This window comes from Arachis duranensis, chromosome 10, assembly GCF_000817695.3.
Source record: "Arachis duranensis cultivar V14167 chromosome 10, aradu.V14167.gnm2.J7QH, whole genome shotgun sequence".
Taxonomy (NCBI): domain Eukaryota; kingdom Viridiplantae; phylum Streptophyta; class Magnoliopsida; order Fabales; family Fabaceae; genus Arachis; species Arachis duranensis.
Genome location: NC_029781.3, coordinates 86,037,511 through 86,048,415, shown reverse-complemented (window position 1 = coordinate 86,048,415; position 10,905 = coordinate 86,037,511). Strand labels below are relative to the sequence as shown.

The 10,905-nt window shown below is 40.7% G+C and overlaps 3 protein-coding genes across 3 annotated transcripts; 2 read left to right on the top strand and 1 right to left on the bottom strand.

Moving 5' to 3' along the window:
* The first annotated feature begins 959 nt into the window (after positions 1–959).
* On the top strand, positions 960–1,845 carry LOC127743005 (uncharacterized). Its single transcript, XM_052255668.1, has 2 exons — positions 960–1,449; positions 1,532–1,845. Exons 1-2 carry the CDS (start codon positions 960–962, stop codon positions 1,843–1,845), a joined length of 804 nt encoding a protein of 267 aa, XP_052111628.1.
* Positions 1,846–4,800: 2,955 nt separating this feature from the next.
* On the bottom strand, positions 4,801–6,839 carry LOC127743004 (serine/threonine-protein phosphatase 7 long form homolog). The gene is made up of 4 exons (XM_052255667.1): positions 6,775–6,839; positions 5,082–5,798; positions 4,907–4,988; positions 4,801–4,857 (listed from the first exon to the last, which is right to left on the bottom strand). The coding sequence occupies exons 1-4, from the start codon at positions 6,837–6,839 to the stop codon at positions 4,801–4,803; spliced, it is 921 nt and encodes a 306-aa protein (XP_052111627.1).
* Positions 6,840–7,307: 468 nt separating this feature from the next.
* On the top strand, positions 7,308–10,074 carry LOC107470656 (protein WHAT'S THIS FACTOR 1 homolog, chloroplastic-like). The gene is made up of 3 exons (XM_016090051.3): positions 7,308–7,612; positions 7,795–9,265; positions 9,478–10,074. The coding sequence occupies exon 2, from the start codon at positions 7,863–7,865 to the stop codon at positions 9,189–9,191; it is 1,329 nt and encodes a 442-aa protein (XP_015945537.1). The 5' UTR covers positions 7,308–7,612; positions 7,795–7,862; the 3' UTR covers positions 9,192–9,265; positions 9,478–10,074.
* Positions 10,075–10,905: the final 831 nt, after the last annotated feature.

Genomic DNA, 10,905 nt, shown 5'->3' with positions numbered 1-10,905 from the left:
TTTTGGTCAAGTACCTCTTATAAATATAATTGGCACTAAACCAAGCTTTGCAATGCAAAAGAATAGTATGCTGATTGCTAAACTTGCATACTATACAATAATAGAGCCTCGTTTCTATATTTTTGCCCATGCTGTTTGATTGAATTAGGTCAGTTTGGATAACCAATTTAATTAAGCTCTTTTGATAAAATAACTTAAACAATAAATAACTCTGTTAAAAATAACTTATAAATAAGTTATTTTGTATTTAAATTTTTAAGTATAAAAATATTTATTTTATAGAAATATGATGAAAAATAGAAGTATTATAAAAAAAAAATCATTTTTTAACTTCTTTATAAGGCTCAATAATTTGGATATGGGAAAGCTGGTTGTGATTTAGCTAGAACTGGGAGAACCATGTGTATTACTGTTTTGTGGACATCTGTAATGCAAGGTCAACACGTGGGGAGCGTGTTGCCTGCTACACGCCGAGGGCGTGAAGAAACGTGGCGGAACATCGTTGGTTGGAGCTTGAATCACGCCGGGGGCGTGTTGACTCAGCACGGGGAGGGCGTACTGACGTGGCGCAATGTCATTGGTCAGAGCTGGAATCACGCCGGGGGCGTGTTAACTCAGCATGGGGGGCGTGTTGACGTGGAACTACCACGTGGGGGCGTGCTGACTCAGTACGGGGGGCATAATGACACGTGGCGACACTTGATTGGCTACGACAGGCAGCATGTGGGAGGCGTGGTGAATGCTCCATCTATATATAGGCAGAGCTGGACTTTATTTTTATTCTGAGTAAGAGTGTGTGAGTGTTCTTTGAGTGTTTTGTGAGTGTTGGTAGTGCAATGGAGGGTACCGTAAACTTGGTGGTGTATCGCAACAGTGAAATAATACGCAATACTCATGAGGGAGTGAGGTTTGTCTGCCATAATCCATTTTTGTTTGTGGTTCCATGCACCATGACGTTAATGGAGCTTCAGAACGGTCTCTGTCAAAGTATAGAGAACGGTACGTTAATGAGAGTGAGCAGAATTTTGTACCGAAATCCAGTTGTAGTTTTTGGTGGTCTAATACAATTTGATACCATGCCAATCACTGATGAAGGAAGTATGCAGAATATGTTTCAAATTTATCGGCAGAATCAGATGCGACATCCACAGATTGAGCTATATGTTGAGTTTGAAAGCGTAGAGACAGAAGGGATTCAAAATGTTTTAGATATAGAGGATGATAGAGCTGCAGTGTACGAGGGAATAGATAGTAACAGCGAAGAAAATTTTGAAGCCACTTATGAAGCCGGCGATGAAGACGAGGATGGTGATGTGGGAGTTGAGACAACAACGGAGAATATAGTGGTTCATCCCTCGAGCAGTCAACCGATGAACGTGCCACCATTCATGCTTGAGTTGGATCTCGACGCCATGCATGCACCGGAATTTTTGGAATATGCAAACATAGGTACATCATGCATGAATAATACATTTTTGTTAATTGATACTTTTGGAATGATTAATGAACGATGATTTTTCGCTTTATGTAGGCGTTGCTGATCCTGAGGACGGAGAGTTTTGGATTGGAATGGAATACAGTTCCAAAAAGTCGGTGGTGGCTGCAATTAGAAGATACACTATCGTTAGAGTTGTTGACTACAATGTGTATGAGTCTGAGCCACAGACCTTCTATGCAAAATGCAAGATGTATGGGCGTTGGTGCGACTGGCTTATCCGAGCCAGCTTGATACGGAAAAAAGATTGTTGGGAGATACGCAGATACAGTGGAAGGCACACGTGCACAATGGAACGATTTCACAGGATCATTCCAAATTGGACTCAGATACCATTGCTGATAGTATAATGCCGTTAGTCGAGACTGACCCATCAATCAAGGTGAAATCTATAATAGCGGAAATCCAATCAAGGTTCAACTATACCATCAGTTACCGAAAGGCTTGGTTGGCAAAGCAGAAGTCCATAGCGAAAGTTTTTGGTGGTTGGGAGGATTCTTACCAAGCCTTGCCATGGTGGCTCTCGGTCATGGTTCAGAAGATACCTGGGTCAGTTATGAAAATAAAAACACGCCCACTGTACAACGGGAATGAGGAGGCGCAAGGTGTAAAAATACTTCATCGCATATTTTGGAGCTTCAATCCATGCGTTAGGGCATTTAGGCATTGCAAGCCTCTAGTTTAAGTGGACGGCACACACCTATACGAAAAATACAAATGAACACTTCTGGTCGCTGTTGCACAAGATGGGAACTAGAACATTGTGCCTATAGCTTTTGCGCTGGTGGAAGGGGAGACAGCTGATGCGTGGCACTTCTTTCTCAGAAATCTGCAAATGCATGTTGTCAGAAAAGACAGTGTGGGTATGATTTCAGATCGGCATGAGTCAATTCGGGCAGTAGTAAATCGTTCCGGAGGTGACTGGCAACCTCCAAGAGCATGGTGGATGTTTTGTATAAGGCACATCGGCAACAACTTCCTAAGAGCATTCAAAGCCCCTCACTTACAGAAACTTGTTGTCAACATTGGGTATTCAAGAACGGTGGAGGAGTACAACATCAACTATAAAAGGCTGGAAGAGCGAGGCAAGGCATATGCTAGTTGGTGCGATGCCATTGGACTTAGACATTGGGTGTTGGCATTCGACGAGGGGCATCAATGGGGCCATATGACGACCAACCTTGTCGAGTCATTAACTCAGTTTTGAAGGGTGCCCGTAATCTACCAGTGCTGGCGCTGGTCCGAGCAACATATTATCGGTTAAATGAACTTTTTACACGGAAGAGTGCCGAGGCTCACGAACGCAAGCATGCTGGGTTTACATACTCCGTATTTGCACAAAAACAGATAGAGGCAAATATGCAACAGGCTGGAAATATAGTAGTGCACCGGTTTGACAGACGAAATGAGGTATTTGAGGTGCAAGACATGGCTAGCGGGAAGGTGTCAGTTGTTAACCTTGCGCGACGAACGTGTGACTGCGGGCACTTTCAGGTAGAACGACTACCTTATCGCCATGTTATTGCTTGCTGTGCTAACCAGCGTCTCGATTGGCAGCTGTATGTGCACGACGTGTACAAGATGACAGAGATTCGTAAGGTATATAGATTTGAGTTCACACCGTTAGGTGATCCTGATACATGGCCCGCATATGAGGGACCGACATTGGTCGCTAGTCTCGCCTTGAGATGAACGTCGAAAGGTCGCCCCAAATTGACCCGGTACTTGAATGAGATGGATTCACGTGACATGCGTGGTCCTCGGATATGTCGTCTCTGTGGTGCTCAGGATCATAGTCGGAGTCGATGTCCTCAGCGTGCTGGACCGAGTGGTGGGGTGAATGATGTTTATTTCTATCGTGTTTGTAAGCTGATGTTTTTCATAGTAGTCGTGTTTGTAATTTTAAATTTCACAGTAGTCGTGTTTGTATTTTTAAATTTGTTTTTTGTAAACTGATGATTTTCATACTAGTCGTCTTTGTATTTTTAATATTATTATTTGTTGCCTTCGTGAAGTAAACATACGAAAGGTTAACTACGTTTTACATAGGTCAACATACAGAACATACGAATTACATTAGCTTAATTCTTAGAATTAAATCTAAAAACCCTAAATCCAAGGTCAACATACAGAACATACGAATTACATTAGCTTAATTCTTAGAATTAAATCTAAAAACCCTAAATCCAAGGTCACTTCTTGCCAGACATCCAATTCAGTCCCTTAACCATCATGCTCTGACCGAACCGCGACGGAGTATACCTATCAGGTGGATTTCGCTCCGTTCGTAGGTCATACGGGTGACTCGGAGCGCCAAACCACCTCCCTCTGCCGGAGGAACTGACCCACCTGCCTCGCCCGGATCGCGTGACCCACCTGCCTCTGTCGGAGTGGAGGACCCAGCTGCCTCTGTCGGAGCGGATGCACCTGGGATGTAGTCATTAACAACTGTGTATGTCCGCCGATGGAAACCACTATCACATGACGCAGTCGCTGACGACGGGTCGGAACCATGACCCTGCAAACCATGGCCCGTACCTACTGATGCCCCATGTGGAGCAGACGACGGTGAATGCATGGCGCTAAAATCTGACCAACCACCCAAACTAGCGTTGGCCCAATTCTGTTGCTGCTGATCTCCATGACCACCAACAGAGAACTCAAACGAATCATGACTGGATGGAATCGTAAGTATAGGCTGCTGAGAGAGGTGGCTGACCTGAGAGTGGTGGATGCCCTGAGAGTGCTGGCCATGCTGACTGTGACGTCTTTGATGGCTGGACTCACTCTGCTGACTGTGTTGGCTACCCTGACTGTGCTCCGGTGGCTGTGGTACATAATATGGAAATGGCTGAAACACTACATGCTGATTTGGCTGTGTCTGCTGAGGAACGTACTCCTGTGGGGCAGGTGGCTGTGGTACATGTGGCTGTGGATCCTGAGGAACGTACTCCGACAATCTCAGCAGATACCCATATGAGCGCAGGTACCAATCCCGATACTCCGTGGTCGGACTAAAATCCAGGTCGGATGGGGGTGCAGATCCCGCAGCCGAGTGTTTCACCTGTTGCCCTACTCCCCTATCCATGCCCCATGAATAACTGTCCAGTCATGAAGCTGCACTCCGCGAAGAGCCATGCAATGCAGGTCCAGTGGAATCTCCCTTGCTCCTTGCGGGGTAGGTTGTGCATACCCAAACTGATGCATCACTCGATCCACAGGGTGCCATTCGATGCACTCAAACGACAACAACGGAGCAACGGTGTCACACACATCAAGATGTCCGTGTAGCTCGTCGGGTATGATCAATCCGGTGTACGGCCGTCACTCAAACTGCCAATCATAATTCGTATGTTAGAACCCTATCGTTAATATTTGGAAATAGGATTCACAAGAACCATAAATGTTTACCTCCTGCATGTAGTCTATATGATGCCTAAATGTCACTACAGTATTCGATGACCACGCTGTGGTGCGCGCCGAATGACTCCACCTGAAACATGATTCATTGAAAAGATTTACATATGTAACCCTAAATCAAACATGCAACGTGAATATAACACAAGACTAAAATAAGAATTATTACCTCTTTGCAACTGGTATCTCAGTGGGTGGAAGGGTGTTCCTCGGTACGGGCGCAATACATGGCATTCGCTCCCATGCCCAAACAAACAACAAATTAAGAGGTCCATCCATCTCCTTTGTATCAAATCGTGATGCACGGCATAATGCTCTATAAAGATGTGCAAGACATGCTGAACTCCAACTATAAGTATGGATCCGGTCGAAATCTCGAAGCAACGGTAGATACTTCGCGTGGGCGTATGCGGTCGACTTATCCGCGAATAAGTTCGACCCCAACAAACAGAAGATATGACATCTGACATATCGCCTAATGGAATCCTCAGTGTCTAACGGCTCTGCGTCTCTGACACGTCTTACCCAAGCCAGCTTTATATAGGATTTTGAAGAAGTACTGACTTCTGGCTCCCGACCGAATATGGCGTAGCTCTGGCTTCGCACGAAGTTGGCACTACTGTCTGTCCATCCACTCATAGCCTCTCCGTCAATGGGTAGGCCAAATATATAAGCGACATCTTCCAACGTCACTGTAATCTCACCTACCGGCATCACGAAGGTGTGAGTCTCTGGCCTCCACCTTTCGACCAGAACAGATAATAACGGGTGAAATCCATGTATTATCCAAATTTTAGAGACGTGGTAGAATCCCGTGGCGCGTAGGTAGTTTTCCACCATCGGATTCCACGTCTGTGGCGGATCCAGTTTACGCACCAACAAATTCCTGTTAGGTTGCATAAAAAAATTTGTTATTAATAATTATTAATATTCAAATTATTAATATTAAGAAAAGTAATTAAAAAAATTATATATTAACATTTATTTATTTCTTTACCTACTGTAAAAAAATTATTGAATTAAAATAAATAAATAAATAAATATTAATAAATAAATTAAATTAAACTATTCACTGAACTACTAATTTTCTTTGTTTACTGTCAAACATTTTTTTTAAAAATAAATAAATATATAATTTTTTCTTTTTTTTACATAAATAAATAATATTTTTAATTTTATTTATTTATTTGTCAAAATACGTATTTGTAAGAGTATTTCTTTTTTCAATGATAGTTCGCAGAGCCGACTTCATACATATTTATTTATCTATTTATTTTTATTAATTTTTTATAAATACCGAAAATTATTTAGTCTTAAAAAATTCAAATATTTATTATTTATGCATTACTTTCGTTAATAATCACAACAAAATTTATATATTAAAAATAAAAAAAATTTATGATAATACTAAAAAAAATTATATACAAAAAAATATAATTATATTTTACAGATTTAAATTTTATTCTAACACAGTATATAAAAAGAAATGGGCATTTTTCTATATATTTATAAAATACTAACAACAATAATATTTAAAAAACTTCAGTATATAAAAAATTAAAATTTATCAACTTACATAAATTGGATGCTCTAAATAGTTGATAATATGTTCTTCAGGCGCCGCATAATTACGTACCATTTTTTTAAATTTTTACAATTCTTTTTTCCTATACGCACCCCAACTAATTGTACCTTCACTACTACTATCATTACTCAAGCTACCCATATTCTAATTTAACACTCACTCACTCGAACGCACTGCCTTCTTTTTTTTTTCCTTTCTTCTTTCAAAACCTGATGCCACACTCTCTGATCTTCATGGGAGGAAAAAGCTGAATTTATAGGGGTTGGCCGCTGCTTACCGGGAAAGGGGGTGTTCCCTGCATGCAAGCAGGCCTGCAACACGCCCCCTGCGTGATTCTGCCATTTCTCGGAATCCAACAAGCTTCACGAATTACACCGCTTCTCACTCCCCGTGTTGTCGGTGTCGCCACGTCATCACGCCCCCTGCGTGTTGCAGGGGTTCCGCTACGTCACCGATCTTGCATGGCCATCACGTCCCCGGCGTGTTGTCCCTGACACCACCCTCATGCAAAACACCCGTCTCACCCATATCGGGCCAATACACCAACAATGTTTTCATACAGAAAATAATTTTTGTCTTTATAAGCTCCTAAATAGTTTCTTAGAAAGTTATAATTTAATTTTAAAAATTATACTAGACATTAATACTACTACTTTTTATAAGTAAAAAATTAAAAAAAAAAATATTTCTAAAGTTCCAAACGAGCCGTTAATCTAGCCCAAATAGCAGACAGCGGCGTAGGATAAGCGAATAAAAACAATTTAATTTGGGTCCAAAATCCAAATGCTACTGTTTTTTGCATAACCGCACAACCTCCTGCCTTCTAAAGTTCTAAGCAACTCTGTCAAAAACAAAAGGGTTCTAACTTCTAAGCAACCTTGACCAATTTCATTTTTTTAAAAAAGAAAGAAAAGTTGTAAGAAACATTTCTACAAACACTTTGCATGCAAGAGTGACGAGTCTACTCTCACCGTCACGGCTTTCTCTTGCCGCCGCACTGCTGCCTCGGAGCGCCGCTGTACTGTTGCCGCTGCTCTATGCTACCACTAATTTGCTATCCTGCTGCTGTTGTTCTCTATTCTTCTCAGCTCTCTATGTCGCTGCCTCCGTGCTTTGTGAGTTTATTACTTCGCTACACTGATTTTCTTTTGCAATGTAATTATTCTTTTGCGTTTGTTAGACTGGATCAATCTATTGATATAAAAAAGATTGAACATTATTTATTTGATACTGGAATGATTGGTGGTACTAGAATGTATTCATACTGATTTGGTGACATTATGACTGAAAATTTCAGTTGGCTTGAACTACAGTTCAAAGTCCTGAATTTTTTATGACTTGCGTGTGATATATAAGTTCCCTCAAATGCTGAAAGATCCGATAAACCCCTCAGCGAAGAAGCTCATCGGAGCTTCAATTCTTTTCCGTCGATGGATGACAACCAGCAAGAGGGTTCAAGACAGGAGTAAGCAGAAGAGGGTTAACGATCTTGAGGTCGCAACCGAGAAGTGGAAGATACTCTCCAAAATCCTTTTCTTAATCGAGCTTCTGAAGCAACAGTCCGAGATGATTATCCCTGTTAGATCCCTTGAAAACTATCGTAAGCAGATCAATCTCCCAAAGCCACATAGAATCTCTGATTTCATTCGAAAGACGCCAAAGCTTTTTGAACTCTACAAGGATCGCAAGGGGGTGCTGTGGTGCGGCTTGACGGAGAGAGCCGAGGAATTGTTGGAGGAAGAACAGAGGGTTCTTGAGCAGCATTCCGATAAGGCTGCGGAACACGTTACGAGGTTGCTGATGATGTCGGTGGATAAGCGTCTCCCATTAGAGAAGATTGCTCATTTCAGAAGGGATTTTGGGTTGCCTATGGATTTTAGGGCTAATTGGGTGCACCAATATCCGCAGCATTTTAGGGTTGTGAAGTCCTTTGATGGCATTAATCAAGTTGAGTGCTTGGAGCTTGTGAATTGGAATCCTAATTGGGCAATAACGGAATTACAGAAGAAGGTTACAGGTGTAACTGAATCCACTACTACCAATTTGCATATCCCTGGTATGTTGTCACTTCCATTCCCTTTGAAATTCCCTTCAAATTATAAAAGGGTGTATCGTTATAGTGAAAAGATTCAAGATTTTCAAAAGAGGGCTTATTTGTCTCCTTATGCTGATGCCAGAGGTCTCAAGGCTGGTTCTCTTGAATTTGATAAGAGGGCTGTTGCTGTTATGCATGAGATTCTTTGTTTCACCATTGAAAAGAGACTGGTCACTGACCACCTCACTCATTTCCGTTGGGAGATAGTGATGCCTCAGAAGCTCATGAGGATTCTTCTGAAGCACATTGGCATTTTCTATGTCTCAGAGCGGGGGAAGAGGTTTAGTGTGTTCTTGAATGAAGCATATGAAGGTGCGGAGCTGATTGAAAAATGCCCCTTAGTCCTATGGAGGGAAAAAGTCATGAGGCTTGTTGGTTATAGAGGGAGGAAGAAGAAGTTTGAGATACTCAGTGACATGTCGGATGTAGAAGTAGAAGGCGATATTGGCTTGATGCAGAGTGATTCGGAAGTAGAGGACTTGGACGTGCAGCTTGAGCAACATGGTTCCATGGATTATGAGGATCCTTTACTTGTGGACAATTCTGAGATGGATGTTGAAGAGATAGCTTGTGAATATCGAAATTTTAAGAATTCTTGAGGTTGAGAGAATGTGCAGATGTAAACATCACACACCAATTTTTTGAAGTACTGTTTTTCCATTTTGATTTGCTGGTAAGTAATTCCACATGATCCAATTTTTTCAAGCACATTTATATCTTATGTCTTAAGTCAAATTTTCTGCTTTATTTTAGAAAAATAATTAGTGATAGTAGGTACAAATTTTTTAAGTTAGTTTGGCCTGTGATACCCCCTATACTTATTTAAGTATAAACATGTTAGGTTGCTAAGCTCTATTATTGTCCTTGTTTTCGTTTCTTTGATAGATGCTTAAATGAAGCCCATCTGAAGAAGGTGCAAGTGATAATGAGAATATAGCTGGACAAATTAAACCTTGTTTCAGAACCCGCTGGAAACAATTTATGATCATGGCTAGTCAATGCTGTAGCATGGCTTAGACAAACACCTTGTGGTCCTACCTGAAAGGCCAAAAGTAAAGTGGTTCATGGTTGATTGGTGTGGTTCAATCAATGAACAGATGATACTTTTTCTGCAAAAGAAGATTGAACCTGTTTAAGCTGGGGTATTGATTATCACAACGCATTGATCCTGTCTTTATCAACGATCCCTAATCCTCAGCCTTATCTGGTTAAAGCTCTCAAAACATTTTGAACTTGTGTAAAATTTATCTAGGTATGCAACATCCAATCATATATTGAAGCAATGCAGATAAGCGATTTGAGGGTTAGCGGATATCATTGAGTCAATCACATTTGAGGAGACAAGTTTCTTCATTGCTCGATGGTATTTTCATTTTTTTTCCCACACATGTTGTATTTGATTTTCCAAAGGAAACTGTGCATTGACTGGAATAGTGTGGTGACAGAAAACATAATACTATAAAAGGAAACATTTATTGTTCATTGCCTTGAGGATTCACGATATCCACTCATTCTAGTTGTCACAAACATCTTAACTAGTCTAAAAATACCCAGCTAAGCAGTGATAACAAGTTTGAGTAAAATTTTTGCTGGTTTTTGGTGGGTCAATTTTGAGTTGTCAGATGTTGATCATTCATGAAAATATGCAGAATGGTACTAGTTGGTTTCTCTAGTTATTCTTCAACTCCTTAGGAGAGCTGTTTTCTTATCTGCATTCTTTTTCACAAAACTCATATTGGCATAGCTAGAGACTTATGTTCTACTTTGGCAGGTTGGCTTTAATAACCTTCATCATTATCTCCTATCAACTTCATAATTAATATTGGTCCTTTTCTTAATGTATGTCACTATCAGGGAGAGAGTCTATGCAAGAAGCTTCGATGTTTTCCCAAAAGCAAATGAGCGTATAATGCACTGTATTTCCTAATTTAGGATCTCACCTTCCTTGTCTACTCTCTTTAAAAGTTTCTTTTTTTTTTTTGGTGAAAGTCTACTCTTAAATTTAAAAATAGTGTTTGTTGCTACTTCTTGGAATATATGACACGAATATCATGGGTTCTTGGCCTTTTTTTGGTTAGTAGTTTGGACTGAAGACACATTCTGGGCCCAAGTTGTAACCCTCTTAGTCTCATCTTTGTCCATGAGAGGATTTTTTATTTTAATATTGAAGAGGGAATGGAGTTTTATGTTGATATTATAAAAATTAGTGTTTTGGGGGTGCCGTTCTCTGCAAGTGTAATATGTATTCTGTGCAAGTACGATATGTAAAATACATATTGCACTGATAATACGCAGTTCGTGTATTTATAAACA

Coding starts and splice junctions, on each gene's coding strand:
- LOC127743005 (XM_052255668.1), top strand. CDS start 960: ATGGAGCTTCAGAACGGTCTCTGTCAAAGTATAGAGAACGGTACGTTA. Junction 1,450..1,531: donor TTTGGAATATGCAAACATAG/GTACATCATGCA, acceptor CGCTTTATGTAG/GCGTTGCTGATCCTGAGGAC.
- LOC127743004 (XM_052255667.1), bottom strand. CDS start 6,839: ATGGCAGAATCACGCAGGGGGCGTGTTGCAGGCCTGCTTGCATGCAGG. Junction 5,799..6,774: donor AGGGAACACCCCCTTTCCCG/GTAAGCAGCGGC, acceptor GCAACCTAACAG/GAATTTGTTGGTGCGTAAAC. Junction 4,989..5,081: donor GAGATACCAGTTGCAAAGAG/GTAATAATTCTT, acceptor ATCATGTTTCAG/GTGGAGTCATTCGGCGCGCA.
- LOC107470656 (XM_016090051.3), top strand. CDS start 7,863: ATGCTGAAAGATCCGATAAACCCCTCAGCGAAGAAGCTCATCGGAGCT.